The following is a 22,833-nucleotide window of genomic DNA, read 5'->3' as shown; positions in this document are numbered from 1 at the left end:
CAGGGTGAGAGAGAGTGAGAGTGAGAGAGAGAGAGCGGGGTGTGAGAGCGCAGGAGGACATGCTGACCGCCTGGATGCTGTTGGGGAGTCTGGTTCTATCCGAGGCCAAACCCACTGCGAGAGACATCAGCAAAGGAGTGGTGAGACAGCCCGAGAGCGCACGAGAGCGCACGAGAGCGCACGAGAGCGCACGCTTTCTTATCACTAGCAAGACTGAGGCAGAGAGACAGCTCTCATATCCTTGGGGATCCCGTGGGGGGGGGGGGGGGATTTTGGGATCCATTCGGGGATGCTGTAGGGGGAGGTTGGGGATGCTGTAGGGGGAGGTTGGGGATGTTGTAGGGGGGAGGTTGGGGATGCTGTAGGGGGAGGTTGGGGATGCTGTAGGGGGAGGTTGGGGATGCTGTAGGGGGAGGTTGGGGATGCTGTAGGGGGAGGTTGGGGATGCTGTAGGGAGGAGGTTGGGGATGCTGTAGGGGGAGGTTGGGGATGCTGTAGGGGGAGGTTGGGGATGCTGTAGGGGGAGGATGGGGATGCTGTAGGGGGAGGTTGGGGATGCTGTAGGGGGAGGTTAGGGATGCTGTAGGGGGGAGGTTGGGGATGCTGTAGGGGGAGGTTGGGGATGCTGTAGGGGGAGGTTGGGGATGCTGTAGGGGGAGGTTGGGGATGCTGTAGGGAGAGGTTGGGGATGCTGTAGGGGGAGGTTGGGGATGCTGTAGGGGGGAGGTTGGGGATGCTGTAGGGGGAGGTTGGGGATGCTGTAGGGGGAGGTTGGGGATGCTGTAGGGGGAGGTTGAGGATGCTGTAGGGGGAGGTTGGGGATGCTGTAGGGGGAGGTTCACGTAAGCTGTAGGGGGAGGTTCGCGTAAGCTGTAGGGGGAGGTTCGCGTAAGCTGTAGGGGGAGTTGGGGATGCTGTAGGGGGAAGTTGGGGATGCTGTAGGGGGGAGGTTGGGGATGCTGTAGGGGGAGGTTGGGGATGCTGTAGGGGGAGGTTGGGGATGCTGTAGGGGGAGGTTGGGGATGCTGTAGGGGGAGGTTGGGGATGCTGTAGGGGGAGGTTGGGGATGCTGTAGGGGGAGGTTGGGATGCTGTAGGGGGAGGTTCACGTAAGCTGTAGGGGGAGGTTCGCGTAAGCTGTAGGGGGAGGTTCGCGTAAGCTGTAGGGGGAGGTTGGGGATGCTGTAGGGGGAGGTTGGGGATGCTGTAGGTGGAGGTTGGGGATGCTGTAGGGGGAGGTTGGGGATGCTGTTGGGGGGAGGTTGGGGATGCTGTAGGGGGAGGTTGGGGATTCTGTAGGGGGGAGGATGGGGATGCTGTAGGGGGGAGGTTGGGGATGCTGTAGGGGGGAGGTTGGGGATGCTGTAGGGGGAGGTTGGGGATGCTGTAGGGGGAGGTTGGGGATGCTGTAGGGGGGAGGTTGGGGATGCTGTAGGGGGAGGTTGGGGATGCTGTAGGGGGAGGTTGGGGATGCTGTAGGGGGGAGGTTGGGGATGCTGTAGGGGGAGGTTGGGGATGCTGTAGGGGGGAGGTTCACGTAAGGTGTAGGGGGAGGTTGGGGATGCTGTAGGGGGAGGTTCACGTAAGCTGTAGGGGGAGGTTCGCGTAAGCTGTAGGGGGAGGTTCGCGTAAGCTGTAGGGGGAGTTGGGGATGCTGTAGGGGGAAGTTGGGGATGCTGTAGGGGGAGGTTGGGGATGCTGTAGGTGGAGGTTGGGGATGCTGTAGGGGGAGGTTGGGGATGCTGTTGGGGGGAGGTTGGGGATGCTGTAGGGGGAGGTTGGGGATTCTGTAGGGGGGAGGATGGGGATGCTGTAGGGGGGAGGTTGGGGATGCTGTAGGGGGGAGGTTGGGGATGCTGTAGGGGGAGGTTGGGGATGCTGTAGGGGGAGGTTGGGGATGCTGTAGGGGGGAGGTTGGGGATGCTGTAGGGGGAGGTTGGGGATGCTGTAGGGGGGAGGTTGGGGATGCTGTAGGGGGAGGTTGGGATGCTGTAGGGGGAGGATGGGGATGCTGTAGGGGGGAGGTTGGGGATGCTGTAGGGGGGAGGTTGGGGATGCTGTAGGGGGAGGTTGGGGATGCTGTAGGGGGAGGTTGGGGATGCTGTAGGGGGAGGTTGGGGATGCTGTAGGGGGAGGTTGGGGATGCTGTAGGGGGAGGTTGGGGATGCTGTAGGGGGAGGTTGGGGATGCTGTAGGGGGGAGGTTGGGGATGTTGTAGGGGGAGGTTGGGGATGCTGTAGGGGGAGGTTGGGGATGCTGTAGGGGGAGGTTGGGATGCTGTAGGGGGAGGTTGGGGATGCTGTAGGGGGGAGGTTGGGGATGCTGTAGGGGGAGGTTGGGGATGCTGTAGGGGGAGGTTGGGGATGCTGTAGGGGAGGTTGGGGATGCTGTAGGGGGAGGTTGGGGATGGTGTAGGGGGAGGTTGGGGATGCTGTAGGGGGAGGATGCGTAAGCTGTAGGGGGAGGTTGGGGATGCTGTAGGGGGAGGTTGGGGATGCTGTAGGGGGAGTTGGGGATGCTGTAGGGGAAGTTGGGGATGCTGTAGGGGGAGTTGGGGATGCTGTAGGGGGGAGGTTGGGGATGCTGTAGGGGGGAGGTTGGGATGCTGTAGGGGGAGGTTGGGGATGCTGTAGGGGGAGGTTGGGGATGCTGTAGGGGGAGGTTGGGGATGCTGTAGGGAGAGGTTGGGGATGCTGTAGGGGGGAGGTTGGGGATGCTGTAGGGGGAGGTTGGGATGCTGTAGGGGGGAGGTTGGGGATGCTGTAGGGGGAGGTTGGGGATGCTGTAGGGGGAGGTTGGGGATGCTGTAGGGGGAGGTTGGGATGCTGTAGGGAGAGGTTGGGGATGCTGTAGGGGGGAGGTTGGGGATGCTGTAGGGGGAGGATGGGGATGCTGTAGGGGAGAGGTTGGGGATGCTGTAGGGGGAGGATGGGGATGCTGTAGGGGGGAGGTTGGGGATGCTGTAGGGGGAGGTTGGGGATGCTGTAGGGGGAGGTTGGGGATGCTGTAGGGGGAGGTTGGGGATGCTGTAGGGGGGAGGTTGGGGATGCTGTAGGGGGAGGATGGGGATGCTGTAGGGGAGAGGTTGGGGATGCTGTAGGGGGAGGATGGGGATGCTGTAGGGGGGAGGTTGGGGATGCTGTAGGGGGAGGATGGGGATGCTGTAGGGGAGAGGTTGGGGATGCTGTAGGGGGGAGGTTGGGGATGCTGTAGGGGGAGGTTGGGGATGCTGTAGGGGGAGGATGGGGATGCTGTAGGGGGAGGTTGGGGATGCTGTAGGGGGAGGTTGGGGATGCTGTAGGGGGAGGTTGGGGATGCTGTAGGGGGAGGTTGGGGATGCTGTAGGGGGAGGTTGAGGATGCTGTAGGGGGGAGGTTGGGGATGCTGTAGGGGGAGGTTGGGGATGCTGTAGGGGGAGGTTGGGATGCTGTAGGGGGAGGATGGGGATGCTGTAGGGGGGAGGTTGGGGATGCTGTAGGGGGGAGGTTGGGGATGCTGTAGGGGGAGGTTGGGGATGCTGTAGGGAGAGGTTGGGGATGCTGTAGGGGGAGGTTGGGGATGCTGTAGGGGGGAGGTTGGGGATGCTGTAGGGGGAGGTTGGGGATGCTGTAGGGGGGAGGTTGGGGATGCTGTAGGGGGGAGGTTGGGGATGCTGTAGGGGGGAGGTTGGGGATGCTGTAGGGGGGAGGTTGGGGATGCTGTAGGGGGGAGGTTGGGGATGCTGTAGGGGGGAGGTTGGGGATGCTGTAGGGGGGAGGTTGGGGATGCTGTAGGGGGGAGGTTGGGGATGCTGTAGGGGGAGGTTGGGGATGCTGTAGGGGGAGGTTGGGGATGCTGTAGGGGGAGGTTGGGGATGCTGTAGGGGGAGGTTGGGGATGCTGTAGGGGGAGGATGGGGATGCTGTAGGGGGGAGGTTGGGGATGCTGTAGGGGGGAGGTTGGGGATGCTGTAGGGGGAGGTTGGGGATGCTGTAGGGGGAGGATGGGGATGCTGTAGGGGGGAGGATGGGGATGCTGTAGGGGGAGGTTGGGGATGCTGTAGGGGGGAGGTTGGGGATGCTGTAGGGGGGAGGTTGGGGATGCTGTAGGGGGAGGTTGGGGATGCTGTAGGGGGAGGTTGGGGATGCTGTAGGGGGAGGTTGGGGATGCTGTAGGGGGAGGTTGGGGATGCTGTAGGGGGAGGATGGGGATGCTGTAGGGGGGAGGTTGGGGATGCTGTAGGGGGGAGGTTGGGGATGCTGTAGGGGGGAGGTTGGGGATGCTGTAGGGGGAGGTTGGGGATGCTGTAGGGGGAGGTTGGGGATGCTGTAGGGGGAGGTTGGGGATGCTGTAGGGGGAGGTTGGGGATGCTGTAGGGGGGAGGATGGGGATGCTGTAGGGGGGAGGTTGGGGATGCTGTAGGGGGAGGTTGGGGATGCTGTAGGGGGGAGGTTGGGGATGCTGTAGGGGGGAGGTTGGGGATGCTGTAGGGAGAGGTTGGGGATGCTATAGGGGGAGGTTGGGGATGCTGTAGGGGGAGGTTGGGGATGCTGTAGGGGGAGGCTCGCGTAAGCTGTAGGGGGAGGTTGGGGATGCTGTAGGGGGGAGGATGGGGATGCTGTAGGGGGAGGTTCGGGATGCTGTAGGGGGAGGTTGGGGATGCTGTAGGGGGAGGTTGGGGATGCTGTAGGGGGGAGGTTGGGGATGCTGTAGGGGGGAGGTTGGGGATGCTGTAGGGGGAGGTTGGGGATGCTGTAGGGGGAGGTTGGGGATGCTGTAGGGGGGAGGTTGGGGATGCTGTAGGGGGAGGTTGGGGATGCTGTAGGGGGAGGTTGGGGATGCTGTAGGGGGGAGGTTGGGGATGCTGTAGGGGGAGGTTGGGGATGCTGTAGGGGGGAGGTTGGGGATGCTGTAGGGGGAGGTTGGGGATGCTGTAGGGGGAGGTTGGGGATGCTGTAGGGGGGAGGTTGGGGATGCTGTAGGGGGAGGTTGGGGATGCTGTAGGGGGGAGGTTGGGGATGCTGTAGGGGGGAGGTTGGGATGCTGTAGGGGGAGGTTGGGGATGCTGTAGGGGGAGGTTGGGGATGCTGTAGGGGGGAGGTTGGGGATGCTGTAGGGGGAGGTTGGGGATGCTGTAGGGGGGAGGTTGGGGATGCTGTAGGGGGAGGTTGGGGATGCTGTAGGGGGGAGGTTGGGGATGCTGTAGGGGGGAGGTTGGGGATGCTGTAGGGGGAGGTTGGGGATGCTGTAGGGGGGAGGTTGGGGATGCTGTAGGGGGAGGTTGGGGATGCTGTAGGGGGGAGGTTGGGGATGCTGTAGGGGGAGGTTGGGGATGCTGTAGGGGGAGGTTGGGGATGCTGTAGGGGGGAGGTTGGGGATGCTGTAGGGGGAGGTTGGAGATGCTGTAGGGGGAGGTTGGGGATGCTGTAGGGGGGAGGTTGGGGATGCTGTAGGGGGGAGGTTGGGGATGCTGTAGGGGGAGGTTGGGGATGCTGTAGGGGGGAGGTTGGGGATGCTGTAGGGGGGAGGTTGGGGATGCTGTAGGGGGAGGTTGGGGATGCTATAGGGGGAGGTTGGGGATGCTGTAGGGGGAGGTTGGGGATGCTGTAGGGGGGAGGTTGGGGATGCTGTAGGGGGGAGGTTGGGGATGCTGTAGGGGGAGGTTGGGGATGCTGTAGGGGGAGGTTGGGGATGCTGTAGGGAGAGGTTGGGGATGCTGTAGGGGGAGGTTGGGGATGCTGTAGGGGGGAGGTTGGGGATGCTGTAGGGGGAGGTTGGGGATGCTGTAGGGGGAGGTTGGGGATGCTGTAGGGGGAGGTTGGGGATGCTGTAGGGGGAGGATGGGGATGCTGTAGGGGGGAGGTTGGGGATGCTGTAGGGGGAGGTTGGGGATGCTGTAGGGGGGAGGTTGGGGATGCTGTAGGGGGGAGGTTGGGGATGCTGTAGGGAGAGGTTGGGGATGCTATAGGGGGAGGTTGGGGATGCTGTAGGGGGAGGTTGGGGATGCTGTAGGGGGAGGCTCGCGTAAGCTGTAGGGGGAGGTTGGGGATGCTGTAGGGGGAGGATGGGGATGCTGTAGGGGGGAGGTTGGGGATGCTGTAGGGGGGAGGTTGGGGATGCTGTAGGGGGGAGGTTGGGGATGCTGTAGGGGGAGGTTGGGGATGCTGTAGGGGGAGGTTGGGGATGCTGTAGGGGGGAGGTTGGGGATGCTGTAGGGGGGAGGTTGGGGATGCTGTAGGGGGAGGTTGGGGATGCTGTAGGGGGGAGGTTGGGGATGCTGTAGGGGGGAGGTTGGGGATGCTGTAGGGGGAGGTTGGGGATGCTGTAGGGGGGAGGTTGGGGATGCTGTAGGGGGGAGGTTGGGGATGCTGTAGGGGGAGGTTGGGGATGCTGTAGGGGGGAGGTTGGGGATGCTGTAGGGGGAGGTTGGGGATGCTGTAGGGGGGAGGTTGGGGATGCTGTAGGGGGAGGTTGGGGATGCTGTAGGGGGAGGTTGGGGATGCTGTAGGGGGGAGGTTGGGGATGCTGTAGGGGGAGGTTGGAGATGCTGTAGGGGGAGGTTGGGGATGCTGTAGGGGGGAGGTTGGGGATGCTGTAGGGGGGAGGTTGGGGATGCTGTAGGGGGAGGTTGGGGATGCTGTAGGGGGGAGGTTGGGGATGCTGTAGGGGGGAGGTTGGGGATGCTGTAGGGGGAGGTTGGGGATGCTATAGGGGGAGGTTGGGGATGCTGTAGGGGGAGGTTGGGGATGCTGTAGGGGGGAGGTTGGGGATGCTGTAGGGGGGAGGTTGGGGATGCTGTAGGGGGAGGTTGGGGATGCTGTAGGGGGAGGTTGGGGATGCTGTAGGGAGAGGTTGGGGATGCTGTAGGGGGAGGTTGGGGATGCTGTAGGGGGGAGGTTGGGGATGCTGTAGGGGGAGGTTGGGGATGCTGTAGGGGGGAGGTTGGGGATGCTGTAGGGGGAGGTTGGGGATGCTGTAGGGGGGAGGATGGGGATGCTGTAGGGGGGAGGTTGGGGATGCTGTAGGGGGAGGTTGGGGATGCTGTAGGGGGGAGGTTGGGGATGCTGTAGGGGGGAGGTTGGGGATGCTGTAGGGAGAGGTTGGGGATGCTATAGGGGGAGGTTGGGGATGCTGTAGGGGGAGGTTGGGGATGCTGTAGGGGGAGGCTCGCGTAAGCTGTAGGGGGAGGTTGGGGATGCTGTAGGGGGGAGGATGGGGATGCTGTAGGGGGAGGTTCGGGATGCTGTAGGGGGAGGTTGGGGATGCTGTAGGGAGAGGTTGGGGATGCTGTAGGGGGAGGTTGGGGATGCTGTAGGGGGAGGTTGGGGATGCTGTAGGGGGGAGGTTGGGGATGCTGTAGGGGGAGGATGGGGATGCTGTAGGGGAGAGGTTGGGGATGCTGTAGGGGGAGGATGGGGATGCTGTAGGGGGGAGGTTGGGGATGCTGTAGGGGGAGGATGGGGATGCTGTAGGGGGGAGGTTGGGGATGCTGTAGGGGGAGGATGGGGATGCTGTAGGGGAGAGGTTGGGGATGCTGTAGGGGGAGGATGGGGATGCTGTAGGGGGGAGGTTGGGGATGCTGTAGGGGGGAGGTTGGGGATGCTGTAGGGGGAGGATGGGGATGCTGTAGGGAGAGGTTGGGGATGCTGTAGGGGGAGGTTGGGGGTGCTGTAGGGGGAGGTTGGGGATGCTGTAGGGGGGAGGTTGGGGATGCTGTAGGGGGAGGTTGGGGATGCTGTAGGGGGGAGGTTGGGGATGCTGTAGGGGGGAGGTTGGGGATGCTGTAGGGAGAGGTTGGGGATGCTGTAGGGGGGAGGTTGGGGATGCTGTAGGGGGGAGGTTGGGGATGCTGTAGGGGGAGGTTGGGGATGCTGTAGGGGGAGGTTGGGGATGCTGTAGGGGGGAGGTTGGGGATGCTGTAGGGGGGAGGTTGGGGATGCTGTAGGGGGAGGTTGGGGATGCTGTAGGGGGAGGTTGGGGATGCTGTAGGGGGAGGTTGGGGATGCTGTAGGGGGAGGTTGGGGATGCTGTAGGGGGAGGATGGGGATGCTGTAGGGGGGAGGTTGGGGATGCTGTAGGGGGGAGGTTGGGGATGCTGTAGGGGGGAGGTTGGGGATGCTGTAGGGGGAGGATGGGGATGCTGTAGGGGGGAGGATGGGGATGCTGTAGGGGGAGGTTGGGGATGCTGTAGGGGGGAGGTTGGGGATGCTGTAGGGGGGAGGTTGGGGATGCTGTAGGGGGGAGGTTGGGGATGCTGTAGGGGGAGGTTGGGGATGCTGTAGGGGGGAGGTTGGGGATGCTGTAGGGGGGAGGTTGGGGATGCTGTAGGGGGAGGTTGGGGATGCTGTAGGGGGGAGGTTGGGGATGCTGTAGGGGGGAGGTTGGGGATGCTGTAGGGGGGAGGTTGGGGATGCTGTAGGGGGGAGGTTGGGGATGCTGTAGGGGGGAGGTTGGGGATGCTGTAGGGGGAGGTTGGGGATGCTGTAGGGGGAGGATGGGGATGCTGTAGGGGGGAGGTTGGGGATGCTGTAGGGGGGAGGTTGGGGATGCTGTAGGGGGGAGGTTGGGGATGCTGTAGGGGGAGGTTGGGGATGCTGTAGGGGGAGGTTGGGGATGCTGTAGGGGGGAGGTTGGGGATGCTGTAGGGGGGAGGTTGGGGATGCTGTAGGGGGAGGTTGGGGATGCTGTAGGGGGAGGTTGGGGATGCTGTAGGGGGGAGGTTGGGGATGCTGTAGGGGGAGGTTGGGGATGCTGTAGGGGGAGGTTGGGGATGCTGTAGGGGGGAGGTTGGGGATGCTGTAGGGGGAGGTTGGGGATGCTGTAGGGGGAGGTTGGGGATGCTATAGGGGGGAGGTTGGGGATGCTGTAGGGGGGAGGTTGGGGATGCTGTAGGGGGGAGGTTGGGGATGCTGTAGGGGGGAGGTTGGGGATGCTGTAGGGGGAGGTTGGGGATGCTGTAGGGGGGAGGTTGGGGATGCTGTAGGGGGAGGTTGGGGATGCTGTAGGGGGAGGTTGGGGATGCTGTAGGGGGGAGGTTGGGGATGCTGTAGGGGGAGGTTGGGGATGCTGTAGGGGGGAGGTTGGGGATGCTGTAGGGGGGAGGTTGGGGATGCTGTAGGGGGAGGTTTGGGATGCTGTAGGGGGAGGTTGGGGATGCTGTAGGGGGAGGATGGGGATGCTGTAGGGGGGAGGTTGGGGATGCTGTAGGGGGAGGTTGGGGATGCTGTAGGGGGAGGTTGGGGATGCTGTAGGGGGAGGTTGGGGATGCTGTAGGGGGAGGTTGGGGATGCTGTAGGGGGAGGTTGGGGATGCTGTAGGGGGAGGTTGGGGATGCTGTAGGGGGGAGGTTGGGGATGCTGTAGGGGGAGGTTGGGGATTCTGTGGGGGTGGGGGGGGGTTTGGGGATGCTGTAGGGGGAGGTTGGGGATGCTGTAGGGGGAGGTTGGGGATTCTGTGGGGGTGGGGGGGGGTTTGGGGATGCTGTAGGGGGAGGTTGGGGATGCTGTAGGGAGAGGTTGGGGATGCTGTAGGGGGGAGGTTGGGGATGCTGTAGGGGGGAGGTTGGGGATGCTGTAGGGGGAGGTTGGGGATGCTGTAGGGGGGAGGTTGGGGATGCTGTAGGGGGAGGTTGGGGATGCTGTAGGGGGGAGGATGGGGATGCTGTAGGGGGGAGGTTGGGGATGCTGTAGGGGGAGGTTGGGGATGCTGTAGGGGGGAGGTTGGGGATGCTGTAGGGGGGAGGTTGGGGATGCTGTAGGGGTGAGGTTGGGGATGCTGTAGGGGGAGGTTGGGGATGCTGTAGGGGGGAGGTTGGGGATGCTGTAGGGGGGAGGTTGGGGATGCTGTAGGGGGGAGGTTGGGGATGCTGTAGGGGGGAGGTTGGGGATGCTGTAGGGGGAGGTTGGGGATGCTGTAGGGGGGAGGTTGGGGATGCTGTAGGGGGAGGTTGGGGATGCTGTAGGGGGAGGTTGGGGATGCTGTAGGGGGAGGTTGGGGATGCTGTAGGGGGAGGTTGGGGATGCTGTAGGGGGGGGGTTGGGGATGCTGTAGGGGGAGGTTGGGGATGCTGTAGGGGGAGGTTGGGGATGCTGTAGGGGGAGGTTGGGGATGCTGTAGGGGGAGGTTGGGGATGCTGTAGGGGGAGGATGGGGATGCTGTAGGGGGGAGGTTGGGGATGCTGTAGGGGGAGGTTGGGGATGCTGTAGGGGGGAGGTTGGGGATGCTGTAGGGGGGAGGTTGGGGATGCTGTAGGGGGAGGTTGGGGATGCTGTAGGGGGAGGTTGGGGATGCTGTAGGGGGAGGTTGGGGATGCTGTAGGGGGGAGGTTGGGGATGCTGTAGGGGGAGGTTGGGGATGCTGTAGGGGGAGGTTGGGGATGCTGTAGGGGGAGGTTGGGGATGCTGTAGGGGGAGGTTGGGGATGCTGTAGGGGGGAGGTTGGGGATGCTGTAGGGGGAGGTTGGGGATGCTGTAGGGGGGAGGTTGGGGATGCTGTAGGGGGAGGTTGGGGATGCTGTAGGGGGAGGATGGGGATGCTGTAGGGGGAGGTTGGGGATGCTGTAGGGGGAGGTTGGGGATGCTGTAGGGGGAGGTTGGGGATGCTGTAGGGTAAGGTTGGGGATGCTGTAGGGGGAGGTTGGGGATGCTGTAGGGGGAGGTTGGGGATGCTGTAGGGGGGAGGTTGGGGTTTCTGTAGGGGGAGGTTGGGGATGCTGTAGGGGGGAGGTTGGGGATGCTGTAGGGGGGAGGTTGGGGATGCTGTAGGGGGAGGTTGGGGATGCTGTAGGGGGAGGTTGGGGATGCTGTATGGGGAGGTTGGGGATGCAGTAGGGGGAGGTTGGGGATGCTGTAGGGGGAGGTTGGGGATGCTGTAGGGGGAGGTTGGGGATGCTGTAGGGGGAGGTTCGCGTAAGCTGTAGGGGGAGGATGGGGATGTTGTAGGGGGAGGTTCGCGTAAGCTGTAGGGGAGGTTGGGGATGCTGTAGGGGGAGGTTAGGGATGCTGTAGGGGGAGGTTGGGGATGCTGTAGAGGGAGAATTGGGATACTGTAGGGGGAGGTTTGGGATGCTGTAGGGGGAGGTTGGGGATGCTGTAGAGGGAGGTTGGGGATGCTGTAGGGGGAGGTTCGCGTAAGCTGTAGGGGGGAGGTTGGGGATGCTGTAGGGGGAGGTTGGGGATGCTGTAGGGGGAGGTTTGGGATGCTGTAGGGAGAGGTTGGGGATGCTGTAGGGGGAGGTTGGGGATGCTGTAGGGAATGGTTGGGGATGCTGTAGGGGGAGGTTGGGGATGCTGTAGGGGGGAGGTTGGGGATGCTATAGGGGGGAGGTTGGGGATGCTGTAGGGGGGAGGTTGGGGATGCTGTAGGGGGGAGGTTGGGGATGCTGTAGGGGTAGGTTGGGGATGCTGTAGGGGGAGGATGGGGATGCTGTAGGGGGGAGGTTGGGGATGCTGTAGGGGGGAGGTTGGGGATGCTGTAGGGGGAGGTTGGGGATGCTGTAGGGGGGAGGTTGGGGATGCTGTAGGGGGGAGGTTGGGGATGCTGTAGGGGGGAGGTTGGGGATGCTGTAGGGGGAGGTTGGGGATGCTGTAGGGGGACGTTGGTATGCTGTAGGGGGGAGGTTGGGGATGCTGTAGGGGGAGGTTGGGATGCTGTAGGGGGGAGGTTGGGGATTCTGTAGGGGGAGGTTCGCGTAAGCTGTAAAGGGAGGTTGGGGATGCTGTAGGGGGGAGGTTGGGGTTTCTGTAGGGGGAGGTTGTTGTTGCTGTAGGGGGAGGTTGGGGATGCTGTTGGGGAGAGGTTGGGGGTGCTGTAGGGGGGAGGTTGGGGATGCTGTAGGGGGAGGTTGGGGATGCTGTAGGGGGAGGTTGGGGATGCTGTAGGGGGAGGTTGGGGATGCTGTAGGGGGAGGTTGGGGATGCTGTAGGGGGAGAATTGGGCTGCTGTAGAGGGAGGTTTGGGATACTGTAGGGGGAGGTTTGGGATGCTGTAGGGGGAGGTTGGGGATGCTGTAGGGGGAGGTTCGCGTAAGCTGTAGGGGGAGGTTGGGGATGCTGTAGGGGGAGGTTGGGGATGCTGTAGGGGGAGGTTGGGTATGCTGTAGGGGGAGGTTTGGGATGCTGTAGGGGGAGGATGGGGATGCTGTAGGGGGAGGTTGGGGATGCTGTAGGGGGAGGTTGGGTATGCTGTAGGGGGAGGTTGGGGATGCTGTAGGGGGAGGATGGGGATGCTGTAGGGAGAGGTTGGGGATGCTGTAGGGGGAGGTTGGGGATGCTGTAGGGGGGAGGTTGGGGATGCTGTAGGGGGAGGTTGGGGATGCTGTAGGGGGAGGTTGGGGATGCTGTAGGGGGGAGGTTGGGGATGCTGTAGGGGGACGTTGGGGATGCTGTAGGGGGAGGTTGGGGATGCTGTAGGGGGAGGTTGGGGATGCTGTAGGGGGGAGGTTGGGGATGCTGTAGGGGGAGGTTGGGGATGCTGTAGGGGGAGGTTGGGGATGCTGTAGGGGGGAGGTTGGGGATGCTGTAGGGGGGAGGTTGGGGATGCTGTAGGGGGGAGGTTGGGGATGCTGTAGGGGGAGGTTGGGGATGCTGTAGGGGGACGTTGGTATGCTGTAGGGGGGAGGTTGGGGATGCTGTAGGGGGAGGTTGGGATGCTGTAGGGGGGAGGTTGGGGATGCTGTAGGGGGAGGTTCGCGTAAGCTGTAAAGGGAGGTTGGGGATGCTGTAGGGGGGAGGTTGGGGTTTCTGTAGGGGGAGGTTGGGGTTGCTGTAGGGGGAGGTTGGGGATGCTGTTGGGGAGAGGTTGGGGGTGCTGTAGGGGGGAGGTTGGGGATGCTGTAGGGGGAGGTTCGCGTAAGCTGTAAAGGGAGGTTGGGGATGCTGTAGGGGGGAGGTTGGGGTTTCTGTAGGGGGAGGTTGGGGTTGCTGTAGGGGGAGGTTGGGGATGCTGTAGGGGGAGGTTGGGGATGCTGTAGGGGGAGGTTGGGGATGCTGTAGGGGGAGGTTGGGTACGCTGTAGGGGGAGGTTGGGTATGCTGTAGGGGGAGGTTGGGTATGCTGTAGGGGGAGGTTGGGGATGCTGTAGAGGTAGGTTGGGGATACTGTAGGGGGAGGTTGGGGATGCTGTAGGGGGACGTTGGGGATGCTGAACGGGGAGAGGTTGGGGATGCTGTAGGGGGGAGGTTGGGGATGCTGTAGGGGGGAGGTTGGGGATGCTGTAGGGGAACGTTGGGTATGCTGTAGGGGGAGGTTGGGGATGCTGTAGGGGGACGTTGGGGATGCTGAACGGGGGGAGGTTGGGGATACTGTAGGGGGACATTGGGGATGCTGAACGGGGGGAGGTTGGGGATGCTGACTGGGGGGAGGTTGGGGATGCTGTAGGGGGAGGTTGGGGATGCTGTAGGGGGGAGGTTGGGAATGCTGTAGGGGGACGTTGGGGATGCTGTAGGTTGGAGGTTGGGGATGCTGTAGGGGGGAGGTGGGGGATGCTGTAGGGGGGAGGTTGGGGATGCTGTAGGGGGGAGGATGGGGATGCTGTAGGGGGAGGTTGGGGATGCTGTAGGGGGAGGATGCGTAAGCTGTAGGGGGAGGTTGGGGATGCTGTAGGGGGAGGTTGGGGATGCTGTAGGGGGAGGTTGGGGATGCTGTAGGGGGAGGTTGGGGATGCTGTAGGGGGAGGTTGGGGATGCTGTAGGGGGAGGTTGGGGATGCTGTAGGGGGGAGGTTGGGGATGCTGTAGGGGGAGGTTGGGGATGCTGTAGGGGGAGGTTGGGGATGCTGTAGGGGGAGGTTGGGGATGCTGTAGGGGGAGGTTGGGGATGCTGTAGGGGGGAGGTTGGGGATGCTGTAGGGGGAGGTTGGGGATGCTGTAGGGGGAGGTTGGGGATGCTGTAGGGGGAGGTTTGCGTAAGCTGTAGGGGGAGGTTCGCGTAAGCTGTAGGGGGAGGTTGGGGATGCTGTAGGGGGAGGTTGGGGATGCTGTAGGGTAAGGTTGGGGATGCTGTAGGGGGAGGTTGGGGATGCTGTTGGGGGGAGGTTGGGGATGCTGTAGGGGGAGGTTGGGGATGCTGTAGGGGGGAGGTTGGGGATGCTGTAGGGGGGAGGTTGGGGATGCTGTAGGGGGACGTTGGGGATGCTGTAGGGGGAGGTTGGGGATGCTGTAGGGGGGAGGTTGGGGATGCTGTAGGGGGAGGTTGGGGATGCTATAGGGGGGAGGTTGGGGATGCTGTAGGGGGGAGGTTGGGGATGCTGTAGGGGGGAGGTTGGGGATGCTGTAGGGGGGAGGTTGGGGATGCTGTAGGGGGGAGGTTGGGGATGCTGTAGGGGGAGGTTGGGGATGCTGTAGGGGGACGTTGGTATGCTGTAGGGGGGAGGTTGGGGATGCTGTAGGGGGAGGTTGGGATGCTGTAGGGGGGAGGTTGGGGATGCTGTAGGGGGAGGTTCGCGTAAGCTGTAAAGGGAGGTTGGGGATGCTGTAGGGGGGAGGTTGGGGTTTCTGTAGGGGGAGGTTGGGGTTGCTGTAGGGGGAGGTTGGGGATGCTGCTGGGGAGAGGTAGGGGGTGCTGTAGGGGGGAGGTTGGGGATGCTGTAGGGGGAGGTTCGCGTAAGCTGTAAAGGGAGGTTGGGGATGCTGTAGGGGGGAGGTTGGGGTTTCTGTAGGGGGAGGTTGGGGTTGCTGTAGGGGGAGGTTGGGGATGCTGTAGGGGGAGGTTCGCGTAAGCTGTAAAGGGAGGTGGGGATGCTGTAGGGGGGAGGTTGGGGTTTCTGTAGGGGGAGGTTGGGGTTGCTGTAGGGGGAGGTTGGGGATGCTGTAGGGGGAGGTTGGGGATGCTGTAGGGGGAGGTTGGGGATGCTGTAGGGGGAGGTTGGGTACGCTGTAGGGGGAGGTTGGGTATGCTGTAGGGGGAGGTTGGGTATGCTGTAGGGGGAGGTTGGGGATGCTGTAGAGGGAGGTTGGGGATACTGTAGGGGGAGGTTGGGGATGCTGTAGGGGGACGTTGGGGATGCTGAACGGGGAGAGGTTGGGGATGCTGTAGGGGGGAGGTTGGGGATGCTGTAGGGGGGAGGTTGGGGATGCTGTAGGGGAACGTTGGGTATGCTGTAGGGGGAGGTTGGGGATGCTGTAGGGGGACGTTGGGGATGCTGAACGGGGGGAGGTTGGGGATACTGTAGGGGGACATTGGGGATGCTGAACGGGGGGAGGTTGGGGATGCTGACTGGGGGGAGGTTGGGGATGCTGTAGGGGGGAGGTTGGGAATGCTGTAGGGGGACGTTGGGGATGCTGTAGGTTGGAGGTTGGGGATGCTGTAGGGGGGAGGTGGGGGATGCTGTAGGGGGGAGGTTGGGGATGCTGTAGGGGGGAGGATGGAGATGCTGTAGGGGGAGGTTGGGGATGCTGTAGGGGGAGGATGCGTAAGCTGTAGGGGGAGGTTGGGGATGCTGTAGGGGGAGGTTGGGGATGCTGTAGGGGGAGGTTGGGGATGCTGTAGGGGGAGGTTTGGGATGCTGTAGGGGGAGGTTGGGGATGCTGTAGGGGGAGGTTGGGGATGCTGTAGGGGGGAGGTTGGGGATGCTGTAGGGGGAGGTTGGGGATGCTGTAGGGGGAGGTTGGGGATGCTGTAGGGGGGAGGTTGGGGATGCTGTAGGGGGGAGGTTGGGGATGCTGTAGGGGGACGTTGGGGATGCTGTAGGGGGAGGTTGGGGATGCTGTAGGGGGGAGGTTGGGGATGCTGTAGGGGGAGGTTGGGGATGCTATAGGGGGGAGGTTGGGGATGCTGTAGGGGGGAGGTTGGGGATGCTGTAGGGGGGAGGTTGGGGATGCTGTAGGGGGGAGGTTGGGGATGCTGTAGGGGGGAGGTTGGGGATGCTGTAGGGGGAGGTTGGGGATGCTGTAGGGGGACGTTGGTATGCTGTAGGGGGGAGGTTGGGGATGCTGTAGGGGGAGGTTGGGATGCTGTAGGGGGGAGGTTGGGGATGCTGTAGGGGGAGGTTCGCGTAAGCTGTAAAGGGAGGTTGGGGATGCTGTAGGGGGGAGGTTGGGGTTTCTGTAGGGGGAGGTTGGGGTTGCTGTAGGGGGAGGTTGGGGATGCTGCTGGGGAGAGGTAGGGGGTGCTGTAGGGGGGAGGTTGGGGATGCTGTAGGGGGAGGTTCGCGTAAGCTGTAAAGGGAGGTTGGGGATGCTGTAGGGGGGAGGTTGGGGTTTCTGTAGGGGGAGGTTGGGGTTGCTGTAGGGGGAGGTTGGGGATGCTGTAGGGGGAGGTTCGCGTAAGCTGTAAAGGGAGGTGGGGATGCTGTAGGGGGGAGGTTGGGGTTTCTGTAGGGGGAGGTTGGGGTTGCTGTAGGGGGAGGTTGGGGATGCTGTAGGGGGAGGTTGGGGATGCTGTAGGGGGAGGTTGGGGATGCTGTAGGGGGAGGTTGGGTACGCTGTAGGGGGAGGTTGGGTATGCTGTAGGGGGAGGTTGGGTATGCTGTAGGGGGAGGTTGGGGATGCTGTAGAGGGAGGTTGGGGATACTGTAGGGGGAGGTTGGGGATGCTGTAGGGGGACGTTGGGGATGCTGAACGGGGAGAGGTTGGGGATGCTGTAGGGGGGAGGTTGGGGATGCTGTAGGGGGGAGGTTGGGGATGCTGTAGGGGAACGTTGGGTATGCTGTAGGGGGAGGTTGGGGATGCTGTAGGGGGACGTTGGGGATGCTGAACGGGGGGAGGTTGGGGATACTGTAGGGGGACATTGGGGATGCTGAACGGGGGGAGGTTGGGGATGCTGACTGGGGGGAGGTTGGGGATGCTGTAGGGGGGAGGTTGGGGATGCTGTAGGGGGAGGATGGGGATGCTGTAAGGGGGAGGTTGGGGATGCTGTAGGGGGAGGTTGGGGATGCTGTAGGGGGACATTGGGGATGCTGTAGGTTGGAGGTTGGGGATGCTGTAGGGGGGAGGTGGGGGATGCTGTAGGGGGGAGGTTGGGGATGCTGTAGGGGGGAGGATGGGGATGCTGTAGGGGGAGGTTGGGGATGCTGTAGGGGGAGGATGCGTAAGCTGTAGGGGGAGGTTGGGGATGCTGTAGGGGGAGGTTGGGGATGCTGTAGGGGGAGGTTGGGGATGCTGTAGGGGGAGGTTGGGGATGCTGTAGGGGGAGGTTGGGGATGCTGTAGGGGGAGGTTGGGGATGCTGTAGGGGGGAGGTTGGGGATGCTGTAGGGGGAGGTTGGGGATGCTGTAGGGGGAAGTTGGGGATGCTGTAGGGGGAGGTTTGCGTAAGCTGTAGGGGGAGGTTTGCGTAAGCTGTAGGGGGAGGTTGGGGATGCTGTAGGGGGAGGATGGGGATGCTGTAGGGTAAGGTTGGGGATGCTGTAGGGGGAGGTTGGGGATGCTGTAGGGGGGAGGTTGGGGATGCTGTAGGGGGGAGGTTGGGGATGCTGTAGGGGGAGGTTGGGGATGCTGTAGGGGGGAGGTTGGGGATGCTGTAGGGGGGAGGTTGGGGATGCTGTAGGGGGACGTTGGGGATGCTGTAGGGGGAGGTTGGGGATGCTGTAGGGGGGAGGTTGGGGATGCTGTAGGGGGAGGTTGGGGATGCTATAGGGGGGAGGTTGGGGATGCTGTAGGGGGGAGGTTGGGGATGCTGTAGGGGGGAGGTTGGGGATGCTGTAGGGGGGAGGTTGGGGATGCTGTAGGGGGAGGTTGGGGATGCTGTAGGGGGGAGGTTGGGGATGCTGTAGGGGGAGGTTGGGGATGCTGTAGGGGGAGATTGGGGATGCTGTAGGGGGGAGGTTGGGGGTGCTGTAGGGGGGAGGTTGGGGATGCTGTAGGGGGGAGGTTGGGGATGCTTTAGGCGGACGTTGGTATGCTGTAGGGGGGAGGTTGGGGATGCTGTAGGGGGAGGTTGGGATGCTGTAGGGGGGAGGTTGGGGATGCTGTAGGGGGAGGTTCGCGTAAGCTGTAAAGGGAGGTTGGGGATGCTGTAGGGGGGAGGTTGGGGTTGCTGTAGGGGGAGGTTGGGGTTGCTGTAGGGGGAGGTTGGGGATGCTGTAGGGGGGAGGTTGGGGATGCTGTAGGGGGAGGTTGGGGGTGCTGTAGGGGGGAGGTTGGGGATGCTGTAGGGGGGAGGTTGGGGATGCTGTAGGCGGACGTTGGTATGCTGTAGGGGGGAGGTTGGGGATGCTGTAGGGGGAGGCTCGCGTAAGCTGTAAAGGGAGGTTGGGGATGCTGTAGGGGGGAGGTTGGGGTTGCTGTAGGGGGAGGTTGGGGTTGCTGTAGGGGGAGGTTGGGGATGCTGTAGGGGGGAGGTTGGGGATGCTGTAGGGGGAGGTTGGGGATGCTGTAGGGGGACGTTGGGGATGCTGAACGGGGAGAGGTTGGGGATGCTGTAGGGGGAGGTTGGGGATGCTGTAGGGGGAGGTTGGGGATGCTGTAGGGGGAGGTTGGGGATACTGTAGGGGGACGTTGGGGATGCTGAACGGGGGGAGGTTGGGGATGCTGAACGGGGGGAGGTTGGGGATGCTGTAGGGGGAGGTTGGGAATGCTGTAGGGGGACGTTGGGGATGCTGTAGGTTGGAGGTTGGGGATGCTGTAGGGAAGGGGTGGGGGATGCTGTAGGGGGGAGGTTGGGGATGCTGTAGGGGGGAGGTTGGGGATGCTGTAGGGGATAGGATGGTGATGGTGTAGGGGGAGGTTGGGGATGCTGTAGGGGGAGGATGCGTAAGCTGTAGGGGGAGGTTGTGGATGCTGTAGGGGGAGGTTGCGGATGCTGTAGGGGGAGGTTGGGGATGCTGTAGGGAGAGGTTGGGAATGCTGTAGGGGGAGGTTGGGGATGCTGTAGGGGGAGGTTGGGGGTGCTGTAGGGGGGAGGTTGGGGATGCTGTAGGGGGAGGTTCGGGAAGCTGTAGGGGGAGGTTGGGGATGCTGTAGGGGGAGGTTTGCGTAAGCTGTAGGGGGAGGTTCGCGTAAGCTGTAGGGGGAGGTTGGGGATGCTGTAGGGGGAGGTTGGGGATGCTGTAGGGTAAGGTTGGGGATGCTGTAGGGGGAGGTTGGGGATGCTTTAGGCGGAGGTTGGGGATGCTGTAGGGGGAGGTTGGGGATGCTGTAGGGGGGAGGTTGGGGATGCTGTAGGGGGAGGTTTGGGTTGTTGTAGGGGGAGGATGGGGATGCTGTAGGGGGAGGTTGGGGATGCTGTGGGGGGAGGTTGGGAATGCTGTAGGGGGAGGTTTGGGATGCTGTAGGGTGAGGTTTGGGATGCTGTAGGGAGAGGTTGGGGATGCTGTAGGGGGAGGTTGGGGATGCTGTAGGGGGGAGGTTGGGGATGCTGTAGGGGGAGGTTGGGGGTGCTGTAGGGGGAGGTTGGGGATGCTGTAGGGGGGAGGTTTGGGATGCTGTAGGGGGAGGTTGGGGATGCTGTAGGGGGAGGTTGGGGATGCTGTAGGGGGGAGGTTGGGGATGCTGTAGGGGGAGGTTGGGGATACTGTAGGGGGGAGGTTGGGGGTGCTGTAGGGGGAGGTTGGGGATGCTGTAGGGGGGAGGTTTGGGATGCTGTAGGGGGAGGTTGGGGATGCTGTAGGGAGAGGTTGGGGATGCTGTAGGGGGAGGTTGGGGATGCTGTAGGGGGAGGTTGGGGATACTGTAGGGGGGAGGTTGGGGGTGCTGTAGGGGGAGGTTGGGGATGCTGTAGGGGGGAGGTTTGGGATGCTGTAGGGGGAGGTTGGGGATGCTGTAGGGGGAGGTTGGGGATGCTGTAGGGGGGAGGTTGGGGGTGCTGTAGGGGGGAGGTTGGGGATGCTGTAGGGGGAGGTTGGGGATGCTGTAGGCGGACGTTGGTATGCTGTATGGGGGAGGTTGGGGATGCTGTAGGGGGAGGTTGGGATGCTGTAGGGGGGAGGTTGGGGATGCTGTAGGGGGAGGTTCGCATAAGCTGTAAAGTGAGGTTGGGGATGCTGTAGGGGGAGGTTGGGGATGCTGTAGGGGGAGGTTGGGGATGCTGTAGGGGGAGGTTGGGGATGCTGTAGGGGGAGGTTGGGGATGCTGTAGGGGGAGGTTGGGGATGCTGTAGGGGAAGGTTTGGGATGCTGTAGGGGGAGGTTGGGGATGCTGTAGGGGGAGGTTGGGGATGCTGTAGGGGGAGGTTGGGGATGCTGTAGGGGGAGGTTGGGGATGCTGTAGGGGGAGGTTGGGGATGCTGTAGGGGGAGGTTGGGGATGCTGTAGGGGGAGGTTGGGGATGCTGTAGGGGGAGGTTTGGGATGCTGTAGGGGGAGGTTGGGGATGCTGTAGGGGGAGGTTTGGAATGCTGTAGGGGGAGGTTGGGGATGCTGTAGGGGGAGGTTGGGGATGCTGTAGGGGGAGGTTGGGGATGCTGTAGGGGGAGGTTGGGTACGCTGTAGGGGGAGGTTGGGTATGCTGTAGGGGGAGGTTGGGTATGCTGTAGGGGGAGGTTGGGGATGCTGTAGGGGGAGGTTGGGGATGCTGTAAGGGGAGGTTGGGGATGCTGTAGGGGGACGTTGGGGATGCTGAACGGGGAGAGGTTGGGGATGCTGTAGGGGGGAGGTTGGTGATGCTGTAGGGGGGAGGTTGGGGATGCTGTAGGGGAACGTTGGGTATGCTGTAGGGGGAGGTTGGGGATGCTGTAGGGGGACGTTGGTTATGCTGTAGGGGGACGTTGGGGATGCTGAACGGGGGGAGGTTGGGGATGCTGTAGGGGGACGTTGGGGATGCTGAACGGGGGGAGGTTGGGGATGCTGAACGGGGGGAGGTTGGGGATGCTGTAGGGGGGAGGTTGGGGATGCTGTAGGGGGAGGTTGGGGATGCTGTAGGGGGACGTTGGGGATGCTGAACGGGGGGAGGTTGGGGATGCTGTAGGGGGACGTTGGGGATGCTGAACGGGGGGAGGTTGGGGATGCTGAACGGGGGGAGGTTGGGGATGCTGTAGGGGGGAGGTTGGGGATGCTGTAGGGGGAGGTTGGGGATGCTGTAGGGGGGAGGTTGGGGATGCTGTAGGGGGAGGTTGGGGATGCTGTAGGGGGAGGTTGGGGATGCTGTAGGGGGGAGGTTGGGGATGCTGTAGGGGGGAGGTTGGGGATGCTGTAGGGGGAGGTTGGGGATGCTGTAGGGGGAGGTTGGGGATGCTGTAGGGGGAGGTTGGGGATGCTGTAGGGGGAGGTTGGGAATGCTGTAGGGGGACGTTGGGGATGCTGTAGGGGGGAGGATGGGGGATGCTGTAGGGGGGAGGTTGGGGATGCTGTAGGGGGGAGGATGGGGATGCTGTAGGGGGGAGGATGGGGATGCTGTAGGGGGAGGTTGGGGATGCTGTAGGGGGAGGTTGCGTAAGCTGTAGGGGGAGGTTGGGGATGCTGTAGGGGGAGGTTGGGGATGCTGTAGGGGGAGGTTGGGGATGCTGTAGGGGGAGGTTGGGGATGCTGTAGGGGGGAGGTTGGGGATGCTGTAGGGGGAGGTTCGGGATGCTGTAGGGGGAGGTTGGGGATGCTGTAGGGGGAGGTTCGCGTAAGCTGTAGGGGGAGGTTCGCGTAAGCTGTAGGGGGAGGTTTGGGATGCTGTAGGGGGAGGTTGGGGATGCTGTAGGGTAAGGTTGGGGATGCTGTAGGGGGAGGTTGGGGATGCTGTAGGCGGAGGTTGGGGATGCTGTAGGGGGAGGTTGGGGATGCTGTAGGGGGAGGTTGGGGATGCTGTAGGGGGAGGTTGGGGATGCTGTAGGGGGGAGGATGGGGATGCTGTATGGGGAGGTTGGGGATGCTGTAAGGGGAGGTTCGCGTAAGCTGTAGGGGGAGGTTGGGGATGCTGTAGGGGGAGGTTGGGGATGTTGTAGGGGGAGGTTCGCGTAACCTGTAGGGGGAGGTTGGGGATGCTGTAGGGGGGAGGATGGGGATGCTGTAGGGGGAGGTTGGGGATGCTGTAGGGGGGAGGTTGGGGATGCTGTAGGGGGAGGTTGGGGATGCTGTAGGGGGAGGTTGGGGATGCTGTAGGGGGAGGTTGGGGATGCTGTAGGGGGGAGGTTGGGAATGCTGTAGGGGGAGGTTGGGGATGCTGTAGGGGGGAGGTTGGGGATGCTGTAGGGGGGAGGTTGGGGATGCTGTAGGGGGGAGGATGGGGATGCTGTAGGGGGAGGTTGGGGATGCTGTAGGGGGAGGTTGCGTAAGCTGTAGGGGGAGGTTGGGGATGCTGTAGGGGGAGGTTGGGGATGCTGTAGAGGGAGGTTGGGGATGCTGTAGGGGGAGGTTGGGGATGCTGTAGGGGGGAGGTTGGGGATGCTGTAGGGGGGAGGTTGGGGATGCTGTAAGGTGAGGTTGGGGATGCTGTAGGGGGGAGGTTGGGGATGCTGTAGGGGGGAGGTTGGGGATGCTGAACGGGGGGAGGTTGGGGATGCTGTAGGGGGGAGGTTGGGGATGCTGTAGGGGGAGGTTGGGGATGCTGTAGGGGGAGGTTGGGGATGCTGTAGGGGGAGGTTGGGGATGCTGTAGGGGGAGGTTGGGTATGCCGTAAGGGGAGGTTGGGGATGCCGTAGGGGGACGTTGGGGATGCTGAACGGGGGGAGGTTGGGGATGCTGTAGGGGGGAGGTTGGGGATGCTGTAGGGGGAGGTTGGGGATGCTGTAGGGGGAGGTTCGCATAAGCTGTAGGGGGAGGTTGGGGATGCTGTAGGGGGAGGTTGGGGATGCTGTAGGGGGGAGGTTGGGGATGCTGTAGGGGGAGGTTGGGGATGCTGTAGGGGGAGGTTGGGGATGCTGTAGGGGGAGGTTGGGGATGCTGTAGGGGGAGGTTGGGGATGCTGTAGGGGGGAGGTTGGGAATGCTGTAGGGGGAGGTTGGGGATGCTGTAGGGGGGAGGTTGGGGATGCTGTAGGGGGGAGGTTGGGGATGCTGTAG

At 63.1% G+C, this 22,833-nt stretch overlaps 2 protein-coding genes across 4 annotated transcripts in view; both read left to right on the top strand.

Annotated features, from left to right (window-relative positions):
- The window catches only part of MDGA2 (MAM domain containing glycosylphosphatidylinositol anchor 2), a 648,696-nt gene that overhangs the window by 469,237 nt on the left and 156,626 nt on the right, over nt 1-22,833 (top strand). The gene's annotated exons all lie outside the window — the stretch shown is intronic.
- LOC142502335 (matrix metalloproteinase-25-like) overlaps nt 7-22,833 on the top strand; it is an 85,029-nt gene continuing 62,202 nt past the window's right edge. Inside the window, exon 1 of the mRNA XM_075613145.1 lies at nt 7-140. Coding sequence (XP_075469260.1) covers nt 60-140 — 81 coding nt within the window. The 5' untranslated portion in view covers nt 7-59. The remainder of the gene's footprint in view (nt 141-22,833) is intronic.

The sequence above is a fragment of the Ascaphus truei genome, chromosome 9 (genome assembly GCF_040206685.1).
Source record: "Ascaphus truei isolate aAscTru1 chromosome 9, aAscTru1.hap1, whole genome shotgun sequence".
In the NCBI taxonomy this organism is placed as follows: Eukaryota; Metazoa; Chordata; class Amphibia; order Anura; family Ascaphidae; genus Ascaphus; species Ascaphus truei.
This window is presented reverse-complemented; position numbering and strand designations above follow the sequence as displayed.